At 38.0% G+C, this 21,366-nt stretch overlaps 1 protein-coding gene across 2 annotated transcripts in view; it reads right to left on the reverse strand.

Annotated features, from left to right (window-relative positions):
• Positions 1-21,366, reverse strand: part of LOC147024066 (phosphorylase b kinase regulatory subunit beta-like) — a 165,463-nt gene that overhangs the window by 93,565 nt on the left and 50,532 nt on the right. For both annotated transcript variants that reach the window (XM_085890238.1, XM_085890237.1), the window contains exons 8-10: positions 6,265-6,328; positions 5,652-5,747; positions 417-614 (exon numbers count right to left, since the gene is read on the reverse strand). In XM_085890238.1, coding sequence (XP_085746364.1) covers positions 417-614; positions 5,652-5,747; positions 6,265-6,328 — 358 coding nt within the window. The remainder of the gene's footprint in view (positions 1-416; positions 615-5,651; positions 5,748-6,264; positions 6,329-21,366) is intronic.

Genomic DNA, 21,366 nt, shown 5'->3' on the forward strand with positions numbered 1-21,366 from the left:
TCGCCAGGCTGTACAAGTGATCGATCGATCACCGGGCTGTACAAGTGATCGATCGATCACCAGGCCGTACAAGTGATCGATCGATCACCGGGCTGTGCGTGTTATGGATCAATCACTGGGCCATACGGTCGACCAACCATCAGGCCTTGTCGTGATCAATCACCAGGCTGTGGGGTCGATAAATCATCAGGCCGTTGGGTCAATAAATCACAAAGCTGTGGGGTCGATCAATCATCAGGCGATGTGATCAAAGGATCACCATGTTAATCGAATGAGTAAGAATGAGCAACTTGCATGTTGTGTTCATCTCATTACCAGTGTATATTTCCCACATAATCAGCTTGGACACCACGAGGACAAAGTCGCAGAGGCAACCAGACATGCAGACATAATGGAAGGCTTATGGACAGACAAACCTTGATCTCTGCAGGCTTGTAGTGTCTGCGGCTGGAATCCTCCAAAGGTGTGCGGTAGCCATCACGTAGAAAACGTTTGAAGCCAAAACGTCTTCTCAGTTTCCGTACAACCTTACCTAATGTTTGAGAACGCAGGGTTTCATCATCAACAGCAAAGGCTGGGTATCCACAACATGGGAGCAAAGCTGCATCAGTGTTCTGAGATTGGAGGAGGAAGGAGAGGATTAATTACAGTGTACAAAGACAACATATTATAAGACAGCAAACATGGCCTTTTAGGTCAAAGATCACCAAAAAAGGTCATTTTGCTTTTGCTAAATGAGAAAGCAAAAAGTTACATCAGTAACTACAATGGCATAGGTCGGGCTCATACCTCCGTCAGGCTGTACAGTTTAGTTTTTGTAGCCTACTGATCGGCCGGATCTGGATCTGGATCCGGATCCGGATCAAAACCAAAATATAATCGGCTTGTTCATGTCATCTAACCAAATCATCCACTAAGTCATGTCATAACTCACCCATAACTTTTTGAGATATCATGCTATTTATTGTTTTGGCCCCATATCTCAATGGTGAAGAATCACATAAAAAATTATAGTACCTGGACCTGGATCCTGATCTTCAACAGAATCGAATTGATTCATCCATAACACACAACCAACCTTTCCACCAAGTTTTGTCCAAATCAGTCCCTAACTTTTTGAGATATTCTGCTCACAGACAGAAAGACGAACAAACAGATGAAAAAAATCACTCATAGGGTGACACTTGGCAAAACAGAACAAAGTAGAACGGCACTCGGTCGAGTGCATACCTCCACCAGGCAGTTTATTTTTTGTATCCCACTGATACACTGGATCTGAAACAAAATCTGATTGGCTTGTTCTTGTCACCGAACCAACTCATCCACCTAGTTTTGTTATAAATTGAGCACAGCTTTTTGAGATATCATGATATATACATTGTTTTTGGCCCCATCTCTCAATTAAAAAAAAAACACTTGGCTGATTTGACCTCAAAAATCATTGGTGGTTGAATTCAATGACCTGATTTGCAAATTCTGTTCAAATTTCAAGTCAATCGCATGAAAATTGAGGATTTTAGAAATCCCACCTAAGTTGTTGACATCTGGCCGATGTTGACCTTTTGGCATATGTTGACCACAAAAATTATTGGTAGTAAATTCAGTGACCTGATATGCAAATCCTCTTCAAACTTTAAGTCAATCGCATGAAAATTGAGGAGTTTAGAAATTTGGCCAATGTTGACTTTGCGTCGACCATCGTCCAATTGTCGCAGGGACATTACTTTCAATCTGCAAAAGTTTCAGAATGATCAGTTGAGCGGTTTGGGCTGTAGGCGAGCTGACAGAAAAACAAACTAACCGAACAGATCAACATACTTGGCAAATTATTTTTTTGCCAAGTCACAAGCAGGGGTGAAAACATACCAAACGTCCACTTTAGGTGGTGGAGGTATTTGAGTCAGCCCTCCAGTGACAAAGAAGCCGGTGACATTATGTTTTTGGGTTGTCCTCCATCCGTATGTCCATGTGAATTTTCTCTGCTTTCTCTGCAACCGCTTATCCGATTGACTCAATATTTTCACCATAGATGTGACTACTCATGCAGGATGCTTTACTGATAATTATGACGTCATAGGTCACGTGGAGTAGCAGCCATGTTGGAGAAATGGAAAAACTTTGGACCTCTTTATCCCCCAAACTGCAACAGAGAAAAAATTGAAACTTGGCATCTGGCAACTACTCTGCATGGGGAATAAGAGTGATTTGACTAGGACATCATCGGTGAAGTGTAATCCCGGTCAAAATTTGACATGAAGAACGCTGCATTCGATCAGTATGAAAATGTGAGGTTCATCTCGGGGTCGATTGGTTGACAGAAATTTATTTTATGACAATCGGCCATGTGGTTTGGCAGCCATATTGGTTAAAAATAAATAAATAAATAAAGGGAAGAAATCTTCTCCAGAGCCACTTTAAAGATTGAAGTGAAACTGCACATAAACGATGGACTTGTTGAATAAAGTTTAATAACTATGACGTCATGGGTCACATGGTCTGGCAGATATCTTGGATTTATCCGAAAACCTTCAAAAAATTTCTTCTCCAGAATGGCTGGACAGATTGAGGGGAAACTTAACACACTTATTCACCATGCCTTGGAGATACTAAGGTGACAAAGATTAATTGAGGTCACGTGGTTCATCAGCCACATTGGATTGAAGAAAAATATTAAATAATGTATTCTCTGGAACCACTTATCTGATCGAAGCAAAATTCACTATCATCCAACAACATAGCTGCATCCAGTGTGGAAATGACGACATCATAGGTCACGTGGTGTGGCAGCCATATTGGATAGAAAAACGAACCCTATCTGATCGAAATGAAACATCACACACATGACCCTCTACTATATCGTGGGCAGAGTCCTTCAATGCCATAGGTCGCGTTGTTTGGCAGCCATGTTAGTTTGAATAACAAAAATAAAAAAACCATTTTCTCCAAAACTACTTAACAGATCAATGTGAAACATGTTGCGTTACATGGAGCAACGGCAGTGGATCACAACTGCAAAGTTTCGCATCGATCGCGATAGCGGTTTCCAAAATCATATTTTTTAAAAATTTCCCTTGAAACCAATGTGGCTGCCATGGTACATGAATGAAGACATTATTTTAAAGTCAAACGTATGCAGCAAAAGTAGTGGATCATAGCTGCAAAGTATAGTATTGAAAGGTCAAACGGTTTCAGCCAAATAATAGTTTAATTATTTCCTTAAAACCAACGTGGCTGCCACATCATGTGACTGATGAGGTCATTGTTAAATAAAATATTTGCAGCAACAGTAGTGGATCATCACTGCAAAGCCTCCCATCGAAAGGCGAAGTGGTTTCAGAGAAATAACGTATTTTTTAATATGGTCGACTCGGCATGGGGAATATTTGTTGAAAATTTCAACATCATCGGTCACCTGGTCTCGCAGTCATGTTGGACAAAAAAAACCCCTCATCTGATCAACGCAAAACTCCAACGACGTGATCGGCCACCCATTCTGAACTTGATTTGATAAAGAGGACGTCGTGGGTCAGGTGTCGGATCGAAGCGGGGTTGTCGTGAAGCGGGGCGGCATGGTTTTGTTTTCACCATCGAAATTTCACAAAATTTTAACCATGGATGCGATTACTCGTGTAGAATGTTTTTCTGATAACTATGGTGTCTAGGTCACGTGTTGTGGCAGCCATTTTGGAAAAAAATGAAAGACTTCGCACCTTTGCAGCTCCGAAACAGCTCCATGGAAAAAAAAAATTGAAACTTGGCATATGTGAAATACTCCCCATGGGAAACAAGGATGATATCATATTGTATGTGGCTTCATTATGACATCATAAATGCATATATCAAACGCTTTATCCGATCAGTATGAACATTTATGAGGGTCATCTCGGGCTAAATTATTATTGGGGAAAGAAATGATGATATCATCATCTGTCATGTAGTTTGGCAGCCATATTTTTTTTAACATAAAACCTTCAAAAACATTCTCTGTAACGGCTCAACAGATCGAGGCAAAACATTACAGGTGTGATCGTCTATCACGATGAACCAAAGGCGGTTTTAAAAGACAGGTGGGAAAAGATCATGCAAGTCAGCACTCCAACTTCATTGTGCCATCACTCAATGGGAAAACACTACTCGAGTGCTACCTGATAAGGCTCTTTACATTCTCACTATCAGGAGATCGTGGGCGGGTAAGGGGTGCAGCTGCTGCTCCGTGCTGATGACGTATTGGAGGCAGAAACGCATTCATGCATTGGCCATTCATGTACTCTGACCTAGTGCCGTTGTGAACCTGGGTTGGAAAAGGCCCTGTCTTCACTACAACAGATAAACTTCCATAGACAGAGGTAGCGCTTGAGTGTCATTTGCCTGTTAGGTAGCTGTTGTGCTGACTTAAATCTACAAATGCATAAAATTAACTTTGTATCCGAAGAGGGCCGTTCACATGTAACACGTGAACCACCTCCAAGAAAGGCCAGACCCTTTGCGACCTGTAGTGTAGTCCAGACAGGAATTTGTAACCTGTTCAGGGTGCCGGTGATTGGTCGCCTGCTCTTCACGAAGGACAGCCTGAATCTTTAATGTCCACTGACTAGCAGATGACTCCCCAGTTGAATTTCCATCTGAGGGACAGAGCAGGTGTGACACTTCGATAAGACCGGGTGAGCAGTGCTCCGAGAGGATAAAGTCATCTCAGGTTCCTGTAAAAACCAATCCGAGGCTAATCCGGATTATGGAAGGAAAGCCTCAGAGTGCAGTTGACGGATGACGTAATTAATTTGAGCTGGCTGTGGCTCCCTTTTGTGACGTTTGCCTGACTATGGCGTTACTTATAGCGGTAAAGATTTCACTTTTCTTTTCAAACTGAAGTTCGAAGTGAATTATAAGCTTGTTACGATCCGACCTTTTGAAGAGGAAAACGGAAAATAAACTATTATCGAAAACGTTTCTATTTTACCAACATTTGCAATGTTCAAGTTGTAATTTCCACATTTGATTTTAGCCAATAATCACACACACATACATATACATATTTACACAGGCAGAGGTATGTTGGTTTGTGACAACTGGAAACTGTCTGACATGATGGTGCAGAGGAAGCACATCTATCTTTGACTTGTACAGACTGGGTTAGATTCCCGACCAGTCTAAACATTGTCCAAGTCATGCTTGGCAGACAAGGCATTATGTCAGAGTGCACCGTCCCTCCGATGGATATTAAGTTCAGGGAGTCCCAGCCGCTAGCATTAGTTGATAAATGTTCAAGATCCCACGGTATCCTTTCTGAGTAGAGTAGAGGAGACGAGTAACCACAGGAACTCTCAACAGGCCAAAAAAAAAAATCCCTGCCCTGACTACCACTGGCAAGGCAAAGGCAAACCACCCAGTGCAATCTTTGCCATGAGACTGCATTGACAGCACTGAACTTGCATTTTTGGCAGAGCAAGAGAGACCGATAAAGTTGCATAGTCCATCGATATCTACACGACCTGTCCACCCATGATACCCTAATGGTAACAATGAAATTACATAATGGAGCAGCATTGTGTGGGTCAGGTGCACAGTGTTGGGAGCAGTCAGTGTGCAGATGTCACAATTGTGCATGTAAATAAACTACAGGGAGTAAAACAGGTGTGACACGGGTGTCTTACATGCGATCTCGACTCCCTTGGAAGCAGCGATGTGAAAGTCTGTCGGTTGCGGTTGTGAGCATCTGTATCGACGAAAATGACCGACCACGAACAACCCTGGAGAATGAAAGGAAAGGGTGTTGGACACTACAACTGGTTGGGCTCACGCGTCATAAGGTTGTTTGTTCCCAGTGTCCTGATGTGGGAATCATCAAATCTGAAACGAGGATGAAATGGTAAATCTGAAACAAATCTGAAACAAATCTGAAACGTGGTAAATGGTATTTTATTTGTTTGTTTCACATCATTAACAGCTCTTTTGCTGCGCAACCTCAGCGATACGGACGATATGTGGACTTCGTTATTGTTGAAAATCTCAGGAAATCTTGTGCTCTGTACAGGTTGTCTCGTGAATTTCTGACATGTGTGTTGCAAGACGACACACTACTGTGCACATGACAAATCTATGGAACTTTGCACATGCACAAAAAATATATTTGCATACATTGCATAGTCAATCAGCATGATAAGAACTTTTCCCTCGATTTTGGGATGAGCAATTCCAAACCCATCGAGTTTCTGTAAGTTAATTAACTCTTCGTGCGAGTGGGATGAGGGACGTGCACAATCCCACCTGATTGCCGAAGAGATTGAACCCGCTGATGGCTTCCAGGGCAGCTTTGGCAAGGCCGAGGGAGCTGTGGGAAAGAACGAAGGTGAACTTCGGTCAAGTTACAAAACAAAAACAACACTTTATAATGAACTCCATTAGAAAAAAAAAAGAACATGACCGTGATCACTGCTGTCTATTTTTTCAGGATAAACAAAAACTCAACAAACAATTTGTTCATAAAAGAATAATAATTACATCTCTTCTATTGGAATTGGAAATGCTGACTTGCAACCTGGGACTCCAGGGTGGTGCAGAGAAGGTTTTTTTTTTATAAATTAATTAATTTGATTTAAATAACAACAAATACAAGGTGCAGGGAGGTGAAATTTGCTGCACATGATGTGTAATGCGTGCGGAGTAAAATGAGTGTTCATTTACATCCATTGGCTTATCCAGGAAGGTGAGCAGTGGGAGGGGAGGTAGGTGTGCACGAAGTAGTGTTATGGTAATACTGTGTTGGTTTATCTAGGAAGATAGGGGCCTGGAGAAGGACAAACATAGTTTTGGTTGAAACAGTGAAGATCATTTGCCGTGAGAAGCACAAACATCAATCAAGGCGCCCCAGAGCGTAATGGAATCTGTCGTTGCTGGATATTTCAAGGCTTATCGTTGTCACCAATTCTCTCGGCTCCAAACACTCTGACCCTGACATATTGCTGACGACGCTGCTGGGGATGACGTGCCAAGTCGGCCTTGTCTGTGTCCATTTGTTTCTTGAAGGTGTCTGGCAGCACACAGCACTCGTTAAATCTGTTTCACGTTGCTCTCGCTCCTGTCTTTGTGTTGCTTCGCCTTCCACCGTGAACCAGCAACTGTTAATTAAAGATGGCCGATTGCATGAAACCCAATGTACCGGTATGGACAATTGCCCCCTCCACTCTTCATGGCGCCTTTCGTTGTTTTTCTCACTCCAAAACATCTTCACCACTTTGTTCCCCTTTACTTTCTGATATGCACATTGTGAACCAGTGATTTGGTGGTAAGGATGGATGGAATCTACAGGAAGTTGATTGAGGTATGCTCACCGCAGTGGAAAGTAAGGAGAAGCTCAGGTTTTGGGGGCGTTAACCCTTCATCGGAGCAAAACTCCAAAACGTCGGCCTCTCCTTGCTTCCCAGGGCAGACAACATGCCTCCATCAATGTTCCATTGATTTCATCCATTGCTGTACCTGTCCCGCCAATGGAGACCGGTACCAGCCTTCACCGACAAGACTGGTTCTTCATTCGGTGCAAGAGTTTATGATTGATTGATCCCCTACTGGTTTCACCAAAGGGACGAGAGGTTTCCTCTCTGCCTGACCGTCTCACCCGTGGTTTTTGACTTTTTTCCCATACCCTTTCGCATATATTCACCTGAAACTCGATACATTGTTTGATGATGATGTTACAGAACAAGTTCGAGTTTCAGGGTGTTTCATCAATTTTTCACAGTTATGTCCTTTTTGGACTTGGACAACATCACATCAGTAGGGGACACGTATTGCAAAGCAATTCTTGCTCTTGTTTATGATTTCTTGTCACATATAAGCATGATCAAGCTTGAGAGAATTGAGGGACTTGGGGGAGGCTTGGGGACTGAGATTAATCATCAGGACCAGGTAAATATTACTCAAGTTCTACACAGTGAGGTACTCCAAAATAAGTGATTTTAAAGGCATTGCTTAAACAATTCAAACAGTACCAACAGTACCAAAAAAAAAAGAGGAATGAAAGAGTGAAGGTGAGCAGTGATTCGTGATTTGGTAGTTTTACCAGAAGGGGGTTGCTAGTGGACATTGAGCACCCTACAGAAATATGGGGGGGGGAGGGCGAGGCCGGAGAGGAGACGGTAGAAAACAGAAAGATCACCGACGTGTCTGTGGTGAGAGAGTAAGAGAGGGAGAGACAAATGTTCTAAACAATGTTTGAGTGTTACAGAAGAATTGGATGATGGATGATGAGGGGTCAACACACTAACAGTGAGGCAGAGGGAAACAGGCAGCCAATAAATGGGCAGACAAGGAGAGAGGATAAAAATTCGTTTGAATTGAGTTGACCTGTTCGTGCTACCATTAGAACCTGAGGCTCATGATGTAGGGAGAAGGCGGTGGGGGATAGCGATAGTGGGGGTGTGCCGTGAAAGTATTACAGGAAGGGAGAGCAGTGGGCAAGGATAGTCCATGGCAGAGAGAGAGGGTAGTGAAAATGGAGGATAGTGAGGGGAAGGAAGGCAGACAGAGGGTGGCGGTGGGGCAAGCAGAGTATATATTACGAGCACATCCTCAGATCATCACCTAATATGATTCCCTGCCGTGGATTCAACATCATTCCACTTTGTTTCTGCTCTTTCCTTCACAAAAGCTCCTCTTACAGTTTCTAATCACATATTTTCATGGCTCTTTCTCATTTTGTGTCAGGTGCGTGTGTGCGCTGCATGAGTCGTGCCTGTAAAAGGGGATTGTGCAAACTTCTCAAACATCTCACTTAATTCATACATGATAAGGTGCTATTGAAGATAAATCTGAACCCTGATAAACATCCTTTCAACAAGAAAGGATGCGTGCGCATGCACGCACACACGCGCACACGCACACGTGCACACACACACACATACACCATTTCATGAATAGGAGATATTAAAATTATGATAAAAAGAACATTGTGATGTTTGTGAAACTATTTTCCAAACAATTAACTGATGGTATCCAGGGATTCCATCCTGGGTTCACTCGAACATTCCGTCTGCGTTCCTCCAGATTGCATTCTTTCCAGATGCCAGCGTCGCTCAATGTATCCCTCTGACACCAATCTTGTTCTTGGTATAATCATCAACAAGCTCTCTTTGTCAATAGAAAATCTACTTTATCATTTTACATACGGCACTACCCTGTGTGGGAGTGTTCATCAACCCGCTCGTCTCAGTAAGCTGTGAGAGCATATCTATCTATCTCTCTCTCTCTCTCTCTCTCTCTCTCTCTCTCTCTCTCTCTCTCTCTCTCTCTCTCTCTCTCTCTCTCTCTCTCTCTCTCTCTCTCTCTCAAAACTTTTCCATGAGCCTCGACTCATGTCTGTTTTTAAAAACGCAATCCCAGGATGTTGCCAATTCCTCATTAACAACAAAAAACTGCAACACTTCTTTTGAGAGGATAGAGGTAGATATAAAAATGAAACCTGTTTGGCATTCCCTTCAAGCCACATCATCATCAATGCACCAGGTTCCTGGTGTTTTCCTCCTCAGTGCATTGAGATTGATTTATTTTCTGTAATACCTTCAATCTTTTTAAAATCTCACTGGTTTCCATATTTTTATATTTATTCATTCCCTCTCTCTTTCCTCCTTTTCTCTCTTCTCCCTTGCCTCCTTCTATCTGTTCTCCCTTGCCTCCTTCTCTCTCTTCTCCTTCTCCTCCTTCTCATTCTCTCTTTTCTCCCTTGCCTCCTTCTCTCTCTTCTCAGTTTCTTCAACTCCTTCCTCATCCCCAACGACCCTTGAACCACTTTCACCCCATAGAATATCATACATATATTCATCAGGAATTCTTGTTATTCCTGCATCCAAAATAATTTTTTTACAACAGGAAACCAACAAAATTTCTTCTGATTTTCTAAAAGAGCCTTGTGTTTTCCTAACTTTAAAATTTTTTAATTCTTTAACATTTTAGTTAAACCAAAGTTGTTGGTTTATTAACATCAGTATAAAGCCAATCTTTTATTGAAAATACCCCATTCTTATGTTGTACAACGTATTTATTAAAATACCGAATACCCTTTTCTTGAAGGTATGCTTGGACACAGAAATGATAATTTTCTTGAAGCCTTCTTGCTGTCATTTCTTCATCAGAAATATATGACAGATAAATATAATGACAGGAAATACCTCCCCATCGTCCCATAGTTAAATCAGTTTGTATTCCCTTACTTATTATATATAATCCTGTTCTTTGTGTTTTCATAATATAAACTACTAGTAAAGTTGCCCGTCTTCGACGGGCGTCACTGGCAACATATGGTAAAAGACAGATAGCATGAATATATATTAAACAATATATTATATCATTTTTATCCATTGATTATCATTCAGGTTTTCTCCTTCGACTGTCCCGCAGTAGCTCCACTTCGATGACATTACCACGTAGTTTAGTGACGACACAACGTGTACCATTCGTGAGTTCTGGAGGATCCATAGAGCGCATTAAAATTACAGGGCACCCTACTTTAAAGTGATCCAAAAGGCCGGATCAGTTTCGTCTACATATTCATATCTTGTAGATTTTAGCTGGCCGGATCAGTTTCGTCTACATATTCATATGTTGTAGAATTTAGCTGATTCCGAAACTGTTAACAGCATGTCGAGCGGATGGTTCTGTGATTTTCTACAGTAGTAAACAAAAGTACAACTTAAGCCTGTACGCCACTATGCGGAGACCCGAGATTTTTATGTGCACGTGCTCAATCCCGCACCCACCCGGAAAAGACTCAAGTACACTGTCAGTACTCACCTCCTCACTAAAACGATGATCATGATTTTGGGTTTAACTGTAACTGACCGGGCGATACTTTGCTGGCAGTTGGTCCAGCTGGGCAGCGGGTATCGGTCGATGAAAATTTCAAAATGGCAACCATGTATAAAAAAGCAAAGAAATACTTTGTACTTCGTCAGAAAGTCATGGTTTTGTGAAGCAACTACGACACATGGAAAATACAAATTCGTCAGGTATGAACTCAACTGTTTTCTCCCCAAATGGAGCGTGATTCCATGAGCCGAACTCATCTTAGTGGTCCTCTAAAAAAATGGGAAACATTTTTATTTCTTTTTTGTGCAAAAATTCCTCCCATTTTGCAAATGGAGTTTTTGAACTGTTCAACTACCATAATCATCAAAACGAATTTTGAGGGGCCTCTTAAGGAAGACAATAATATCATTATTATATATGTCAAAGCTTGTTTAATTTCATGCAGTAACAAAAATCTGATGGTGGAACAAAAAAAGGGGCGTGCCAACATATTAATATAGATATAAATAAGGTTTAACTACCATAATCATCAAAACGAATTTTGAGGGGACTCTTAAGGAAGACAATAATATCATTACTATATATGTCAAAGCTTGTTTAATTTCATGCAGTAACAAAAATCTGATGGTGGAACAAAAAAAGGGGCGTGCCAACATATTAATATAGATATAAATAAGGTTTAACTACCATAATCATCAAAACGAATTTTGAGGGGCCTCTTAAGGAAGACAATAATATCATTACTATATATGTCAAAGCTTGTTTAATTTCATGCAGTAACAAAAATCTGATGGTGGAACAAAAAAAAGGGGCATGCCGAAATATTAATATAACTTTAACTACCATAATCATCAAAACGAATTTTGGGGGGCCTCTTAAGGAAGACAACAATATCATTACTATATATGTCAAAGCTTGTTTAATTTCATGCATGGATGAAATTTCATGCATGGATGAAATCATGCATGGATGAAAAAAATCTGATGATGGACCAAAAAAATGGGCGTGCCAAAATATGAATATAGATGGCAAAACCATCACTGATTTTACCCTTATTAAATTCATTTATTTGTTGTTTGCTAATCGTGCTTCCACAAACCTCATTCTCGGCACCAAGTGGATAATATTCTTCCTTATGAGACTCATTTAATTATTCAGGTCTTCGAGGTTTATTTTAAATGACCAATTATACCCTAAATCATTCATATCATATCCCCAATGTTGTATTCTCATACAAACAATACGTCCTTCTTTATAAAATTTTATTTTAATTGGAACTGTGAATTCTGATTGTTGTTGTACAAACAAATTGTTGTACCAAGGGAAACCTCTTCAAATATTTGACTTTCATTCCTCAATCGCATATGTTCCTCGACTAAAATATAGTAATAATCTTCACCTTCGACTTCTCCAGGTCTTATTGCTCTCATTGTTGTTGATACAATATGAACCACACGGTGCTCTTTAAACAAATTTAAAATATTCTCATTTGTACAAGACAAGAACCTTGATTTATGAACGTTTTTCCAGAAACAGATTTACCCACAACATTTATAATAATAGTTGTCATTTATATATGTAATTGTTTATAAAATAAAAAAATATAGCTTTGAATATCTCATCTTGTTTCACAACAATATATTTATATTTTTCAGTCGTGTGATTCATATAATCCCCAAATTCCTTTTTACTTCATAATGTAGAACAATTGTCTCTCCAAAAATTGTTTATATCTATTGAATTTAACTTGAAGAAAATAAAAGTATTAGCATTGTTTCTTATTGAGCGATGAGGGAGTTGAAAGTATGATTGACAAAGATAAATACAATTACAAGAAGAATGTCTCCGTCTTGTGTAGTAGCTATCCATTACCATTTCGTTTCTCTCATTAATACAATCATCAAAGATAACGAGGTTCTTTTTTGATTAATCCAAATCTTGGGGAGAAGGTATATCATCTGTATTATCACGAAGAATACAAGTTATCGGGTTTGATTTCTTTTTATACATCTTTGTATCACAAAATAGTTGTATTATATCTTCAATGTTGTAATCATTTAGTTTGTTTTGAAGTTTAAATAAACCGATTATATCTTCTTTTTGAAGACCAGCACTCAAACCTTGTGAGAGTAGTTGATACTCAGGTTGAAAACTTGACTTTGCGAAAATTACTAAATTATCTTAATCTAAAAAGTTGGGAGTAAGTAGCATCTTTAAAAGTAAGTAGGTTTTTCCACATCCGCTTGAACCAACTATGAGACATCTTAATGAATAAGGAAGATTTTTAAGGTTGTTAAATTTTATCTTATTTTCCCAAATGGGTAAAAAATCATTCATTTATATATTTGGAAAACAGGTTATTTAATTTTTTCTTGGCTTTTTTGGAAACTATGCCATATCCGAAGTTCAGGTTTCATTTCAAGATAACCATTATTTTATTTATTCAATATCTTGTATTGATATTTCACTGAAAATGACAATTGTTAATAATATAAATCATCAATCCACAAAACATGGCCGTCATTTGTTCAGTCTCTTCTCTTATAAGAAAAGGTGTATTATCACCCTCATACTTTACATCCATTTGTCAAATCAATCTTGTAAAGTAATTCATTTTTGGTGTAAATCTCAAAGAATTATATTCCTTTTTATATTTTTTATTATCATTAATTAGAAGATAATCACAGAACAAACATTGTTAAAAGGCTTTTGACTCTGTGTTTAATCCCCGCCTTTCACACGCAGGACAACTCTCAAATTTGTCATGTGGAGAATCAGGAAATTCAAGAGGCTCAAAATCTAGTAAACTATTCATATTTATAAAGTAAAACTTTACTTCAAATAAAATTCATCTTCAGTATCATCTTCAGTACTTTCATTGGTGCTTTCACCATAATCTATAAAACTACTTTCATAACTATCGTTTGAACACAAACTTTCGGTATCATAACTGTCTTCTGTTCCAATAAAGATACTATCATCACTCTCATAATCTTCAAAATCTTCAGTTGAATAATGACTCATATTTAATTAGTAGAAAAAAACATTACCATCTATATCTATATACTTTTTTTCATTAACAGATTCAACTCCTACGTTTTTTATATTCAAGGTAATTTTAAAATGGTCCTTAACTACTATTGAACGAAATGTCATTTCACCTGATATATTAACATCGTTTAGTTCATCAGGATTTACATCTTTAGAGTTGTTGAAAAAAAATACAAATTTCTCCTTGCATATTCCAGATGGTCTTATCTATTCTTTCTTTAGCTTCATCCATGAGGTTTTTCTTTTTTAATACTTTTTCTTGTTTCATTTCTTTTTCGAGTTTTGAATATATTACCATAAGGAGAGGAGAAACTTTTGTTAGAGTTACTTTAATTGATGTTCTTCCAGATATAATAAAAGCCTTTCCACTGAAAGAAATTGAAGAACTCATATGATTCACCATAACTGTTTTTATACAATCGTTGTTATATTTATCTTTATTCAATTTTACATCTTCGACATATTTCTCGGTATCTTTTACAAATGAAGAGATTGATTGAAAGTTGTCTTTTGTGTCTTGATACATTGTATTTATAACGTGAAAAAAGTTGGAGGATAAAATGGTTTTAAACACAGATTCAGCTATAAATTTAATGGAATTTTCATTAAGAAAATTTTATTCAAAGCAAAGTTTTGTTATATAAATATGGTGAAGACAATGTACTGCAATATTTGTAATCATGAATATAAATGTTATAAAAAAACACCTTCAGACCAACAAACACACATTCAATCTTTTCAGATAAATATCTCCACTTGACCAAGAAACAAAACATTGTGAAAGATGTGAAAATGATATTGTTTAAAAAAATTATAATAAACACTTTCTATCACGCAAACACAAGAACAATGAAGAAAGAGAAGGTGCCACTAAATTCTACATTGAAAACACTGATGGGGCATTTAAAGGACATATAAAAATAAGATTGTTTCGCTTTCAAGACCCTGGACTATCTTCAATCATTGAAGCTATTGATATGGTTAAACAAAGTATTGAAACTATAATTTAAAAAACACATTAAGTGAAATGAAAACTTTTAAGTTTTATATTGGAGAAAAATTGAATATAGTAAGAGAATGCGATGAAACTACTCCCGATATGAGGACAAACCTCACTTTATCTCATCATTTCAGGATTTTGTAAGATGTGATGTTTACGATGAACTCCAGAGACAATAACAAGATGTTGATAACACTGCAGTAGGTGCTGGATTTGCTATTACAAAATAATCTTTTTAGATATACACATCTTAAAATCAGATCCTCTTCAAGCTTCTTCTTATATTGATTTACCAAAAGAGATAAAACTTTAGAAAGTGGTTGTTAATATTCAAAACAAAGATAATAAATGTTTTCTATGGTCTGTTCTTGCTCACTTACGTCCTCCACAATGAATACCTGAAAGGGTTGTACGTGATAAGAAATACGAGAATACATTAAATGTTAAAGATTTAAAGTTTCCAATGTCATTGAGAGATATTCCTAAATTGAGAAAATGAATAATCTATCTGTTACTGTATATGGATTAACGGAAACAAAGTTCAGATATTAAAAATTTCAAACAACTATAAAAATGATGAAACACACAATGACCTTCTCTACTTTACTTCAAAGGAAATATCACATTATGCTTTCATCAAAAATTTATCAACATCAACCAAATCATAACTATAGAAGAGAAAATGTAAAACGTATCCTTGCAAGAGATGTCTCAACTCCTTTCACACAAAAGAACAATTAAATAAACATTCGAAATATTGTAGTAAACGTAAATCAACTGTAATCAATTACCCAAGAGCAGGGTCAAACATATCATTCAAAGATTTTTACAAATCTATAAAACATCCGTTTGTGATGTATGCTGATCTTGAAAGTATCCTTGAAAAGATAGATACTGTTTCTTCAAATCCAAATTAATCATACACAAATAAATATCAAAAACATACTCCTTGTGGTTTCTGTGATTATATCAAATCATCTGTTGGTGATGAATACAACAAGTTAGAACTTTATCGAGGAGAAGATGCCTCAGAGGAGTTTGTAAGACGATTGAAAAAAAGACTGCATAAGACTAAGAGAGATAATGGTTGAAACCTAAAAACCAGTCATTAACAAAGGGAGAGAAAAGGAATTTAGAAAGAACAGTATCTGTCATATTTGCGAGGAGAAAATTGAGGGAGAGGTCAAAGTTAGGGATCATTGTCATCTTACTGGAAAATATGGAGGTCCAGCTCATTCCCATTGTTATCTTGATTACAAGCCCCCAAACTTTATTCCTGTCTTTCTTCACAACAACGCTCACTATGACACACATCTATTTATAATTGAACTTGAAAAGACATCTGGAGATATTTCTGCCATTCCTAACACATCAAAAATACATCTCATTCACAAAAACAATTCATACATCCCCCATAACCCATATCAGATTTCTTGACACAAGTTTATGGCAAGTCCATAATCCGACTTAGCATCAAATACTAAAAACTTACCGAATCTTAAATCACATTTCTGAAATCAAGAAGAGAATGATCTCTTTTCACAAAAGGAAATATATCTGCATTAGTACATGGATTCATTTGAGAAGTTTAAAGAAACACAACTTCCTTCAAGGGAAAGTTTATATGGCAAGTTGAATAAAACTCATATTTTCAATAGAGATTATACACAAGCTAAAAAGGTTTGGGAGAAGTTTAATATAAAGAATCTTGTAGAATATCATGATTTGTATCTTAAAACTGATGTATTGTTATTGGCTGATGTGTTTGAAACTTTTAGAACAGTCTGTCATAATAAAAAATTCTTATGGATTCGACCCCGCTCAGTATTACATGGCCCCGGGTTTGGCTTGGAGTGCTATGCTAAAAATGACAAAACAAAATTTGGAATTAATCAGTGACATAGATATGCTTTTAATGATAGAGAAGGCTAAAAGAGGAGGAATATCTCAAGTATGTTCCAAGAGATATGCTAAAGCAAATAGCAAATGTCTTCCTGATTATAATAGGAATGAGGACAACTCTTACCTGATGTATTATGATGCTCACAATTTGTATGGGTGGGCTATGTCTCAATCTTTACCTTATGGAAAACTTAAATGGGTTAAAGAAAAACATTATGAAAAAGTTTTACAAGACATTGTTGTCTCATCTCAAAAATAATTGGATGAAGCTGAAGTTGGATATTATTTTGAGGTTGATTTAAAATATCCAGAAGAACTTCATCACAAACATAAAGACCTACCTTTTGCCCCTGATAAAGAAAGTCCAAGAAAAGAATGGTTAAGTGATTACCAACAGTCATTTAATATAAAAGGTGAATCTCCAGAAAAACTACTTACTACATTAAATGATAAAGAAAGTTATGTTTTGCATCAAAGGAACTTGAGACAATATTTATCTGCTGGGTTGAGAGTGAGGAAAATTTGTTGGATTTTGAAATTTAAGCAAAGCCATTGGTTAAAGAAGTATATTGATTTTTATACAAAAAGGAGAACAGAAGCAAAAACAGATTTTGAGAAGGACTTTTATAAATTAATCAATAATACTATATTTGGAAAGACTATGGAATATGTTAGGAATCGACAAAACAAGACTTGCGACATCTTGGAAACAGGCTTCAAAGTTAATTAATAGACCAAGTTTTGAACGAGCAGAGGTGTTTTCAGAGAACTTTTGTGCTATTCATTTGAAAAAAGAGGGTATTGAAATGGATAAACCTATTTATATGGGAACATCAATTCTTGACTTGTCAAAGTCGTTAATGCATGACTATTACTATAAGAATTTAAAATCAAAGTATAAGGATAATGTGTCTGTTATATTTGGATACAGATAGTTTTATATTAGAAATTAAGACAAGTAATGTATATGAGGATATGATTGATAATATTGATATGTATGATGCAAGTAATTATAAGTCAGGTGATGTGTTGTTTTCATCAAAGAATAAAAAGGTTATTGGTGAGTTTAAAGATGAATTGGGTGGGAAGGTCATGATTGAATTTATAGGATTGAGATCAAAGTCTTATGCTTTTACGTATATTGATAATAATAATAACATTGAAAGCTGTGATAAGAAGCTAAAGGGAATAAAGAAAAATAAATTCAAGGACACAATAAACTTGAAACATTATTACAACTGTTTAACCTTAAAGAAGGAAGAGTACAGAAAAATGAATACAATAAGAAGTTACAAACATCAATTATATACAGTAGAGATAAATAAGAAAGTATTCGGAGCATTTGATGATAAAAGATATATTTTCGAGAATGGAATCAATCGTCTCCCTCATGGTTATAAGTATAAATGTTGAGATATTGGGTTGGGGATTTTAACAGGCTACCGCCGTCTTTTTACTGATTTATAAATGATAGAACCAAGCAATAACCAAACCAAAGAGTGGAGATGTAATCAGCCTTAGTGTTTAAATGGGAAACAAAGAATGTGAGAAATATCAAATAAGTCTTATTGAAGAAATAACCGGGGTAAAAGTAGATAAAACAAATAAGCGGATAAATTTAATTACAAATAAGTTGGAGGATGTAAAGAAAAAAATATCCTTGAATGGACTGAAAACTTTGATGATTATCAATTGAACAATGGAAAAACAATTTAGTAAATCTCAAAATGATATGTGGCTCAGGAGGTGGTCAAATAAGAGCATTAAGAGAAGTTTATCATTTCATTTCTGCTCAACAAAGACACTTAAACCAAGAACCAAGTTCCAAGTTATTCTTTGTGAATATACTCGATGAAAATGAATGTAAAAGGAAAATTAAGTTATTCCCTAAAGTAGAACATGGGCAAATATTCGTTGGTTCGCTCTTTGAGTGGAATGAAAATATGAAAGGGAAGAAGTGCTTTAATCAGTAAGTCTCAATTTTACATTTGCTTGCATGGGAGGGAAGGGGATAGGTGGGGAGAAAATCAGTCTCCTATTTTGGGCTTTTGGGGCTTGAGTCAGAAAGTTTTTCCCTTTTCCCCCATTCATTTGAATGGAAGTCCCAGAAACCCCACTTATCATCTACTCATAGGGCATGTGGTGTGGCAGCCATGTTGGAAAAACAGAAAAACTTTGGACCTTTCTCTGAAACCACACCAAGGAAAAAATTGAAACTTCGCACACTGCAAGTACTCCTCATGGGGAATGAATGTGATTTTTTTTCATGATGTCATTGGCGACTTCATTATGATATCGTAATTGCACATGTAGAATGCGACATCCAATTAGCATGAAAAATTGACGGTCATCTCGGGATAAAATGGTCAATAAATTTTTTTTGATGACGTCATCGGTCACGTGCTTCAGCAACCAGATTGCTTAAAAAAAAAAAAAACCTATAAAAATCTTCTCAGAAATGGCTGAACAGATCAAGGTGAAACTCTACACATAAAACCACCTATCTATTAGGAACACATGGTTTGGCAGCCGAATTGGATTTACCAGAAAACCTATTAAAAATATTCTCCAGAATGGCTGGAAAAATCGAGCGGAAACTTCACACAAATGTTCCCCAAGCCATGGTTGTACAAGTTTGTTCAGGAATAATTGAAAGGTCATGTGGTTTGGCAACCAACATGGATTGAAGAAAATATTAAATAAGGTTTTCTCTGGAACAGTTTAATCAATCGACATGAAACTTCAAAATTATGATCTCGTGGTGATGGGAAATACATCTTTTAAATTTAAATGGAAACATGGCCTGGCAGCCATAATTATTTAATTTTTTGATATGGATTTTTTTTTAATTCTTTTATTTTTTTAATATAAGGCTCATTTGGCAATGCCTGGATGGGTTTGAGAATAGAGGAGTAGCAGCTGAAATGTGAATCCTATTCAGGTTCCTCCTGATGACTTCATCTTTGCTTTTTGCTTGTTTTGGGTTTCTTCTGAAGACTCCAATGCAGGGCTGTTCCTATTTGGTCTTCCACTTGATTTGAATTTAATTAATTTTAATCCCATTCTGAATTAAACTGAAAAATGGATAATAATAAAAACCGGAGGGACAGAATCCAATGAGGGACGGACAGCGAGATGATTCTCGCCAAGGCCCCTCCCCATGTGGGAGGAGATATATCTCTGAGACGCTCTGTGCAAGAAGAGGTGTGTGGATGAGAGTTCGTGTGGGTTAGAAAGAGTTTTGACGGTGGCTAGTCGGGTTTTGAGGCAGTTTGTCCATGGAGTCTGAGTCAGCTGCAGTTTGTTCACGGAGCCCGAGTGAGAGGCAGTTTGTCCATGGAGTCTGAGTCAGCTGCAGTTTGTTCGCGGTGGCTGTTGCGGGGAGTTCTGGCCTGTTTTGTGAACCCGACTATTCGCCACGAGCCACGAGTCCCACACGTGCGGCTGGGACCTTCGACGAACCACAGGTGCTGATCCGACTTCTGACACCCAGCTCGTCTCTCTCATCGGCTGGAGGGTCCAATAAAAACTTCGGAGTTTCTTTTCTTTTTGTGTGTGACTGTGTGTGGGCCCGTCTGCAAGTAGAATTGTTTAAGTGTTTATTCCATCATTGTAAACACTGCATTGCATATTCGCGATAAGTCTCGCCTCTTCTGTCTTTTGATTTTATTGCAAATAAATGATTAGAAATGTTCCCAGCTCGTTTCCGTCCTTTCTTTACTTGGACCAGCATGGTCCGGGTCTGAGTTCAGACGGGGTTTCATCCCCGATAATCCGTTAATCCTAGCCGGCACGGCTTTGGCAGTTTACGCTCGGCTGCAACCGAGCCGGAGGTGGTAGTCGCTAGTTGGAACTCTACCACAGTCGGTAGAGTGACCCGGTTCGAGAAAGACGTGCCGAGGGCGTGAATCCCTGGTAGCCAAGACTGTGTGGTTATTTAGGTATATTGGGATCTAGACAAAGAACCCTACGCCACGCGGTTGAGATATTGGCGTTTCATGGTCGATTAATCGACCCGCCGGCTTCGGAGTTATCCGAAGCGATGGCCGATAATTCCGGGGAGACTGGTGGGAGACGGCATATACCTCCCCACCTAGCGGTCGTTCTCGCCACCGACCCCCGGCCCACAACAATATGTATACATACATATATATATATATATATATATATATATATATATATATTTTTTGTTTTGTTGCGGTACTTGGAACCACATGCACATATAGAGGTCCCAAGACAGTTATACCATTGTTATACATGTAGATTGTCGCTTTCCTTTTGTCTAGCGGGACAACAAAGGAGTGCATTGCGATGATCTCATAGCTAGGTTTGCTGACATCATTTTTTCTTCATTTTGTCTGATTATTCCTGAGGTAAATCTGAGCCATGTGCGCCTTCGCTGTGAGGTGGGCCCTCATGGAGGCCAACGCATGCAGCGCTGCTGCAAGGAAATGATAACTCGCGGGCATTAACGGCACAGAGCCCTCATTTCCAAGCGAGCCCTAAACCCAACGTGTGCAGCGAGTCTTACAGTGCACTTGGCAGTCCGGGATTATCGACTCGAGCCTCCGATGATCTGGGGAAGATTGCCGGTTGCATTAAAAAGGCATACGAAT

The sequence above is a fragment of the Eptatretus burgeri genome, chromosome 7 (assembly GCF_056783735.1).
Source record: "Eptatretus burgeri isolate ZD-2024b chromosome 7, Ebu_testis_v1, whole genome shotgun sequence".
In the NCBI taxonomy this organism is placed as follows: domain Eukaryota; kingdom Metazoa; phylum Chordata; class Myxini; order Myxiniformes; family Myxinidae; genus Eptatretus; species Eptatretus burgeri.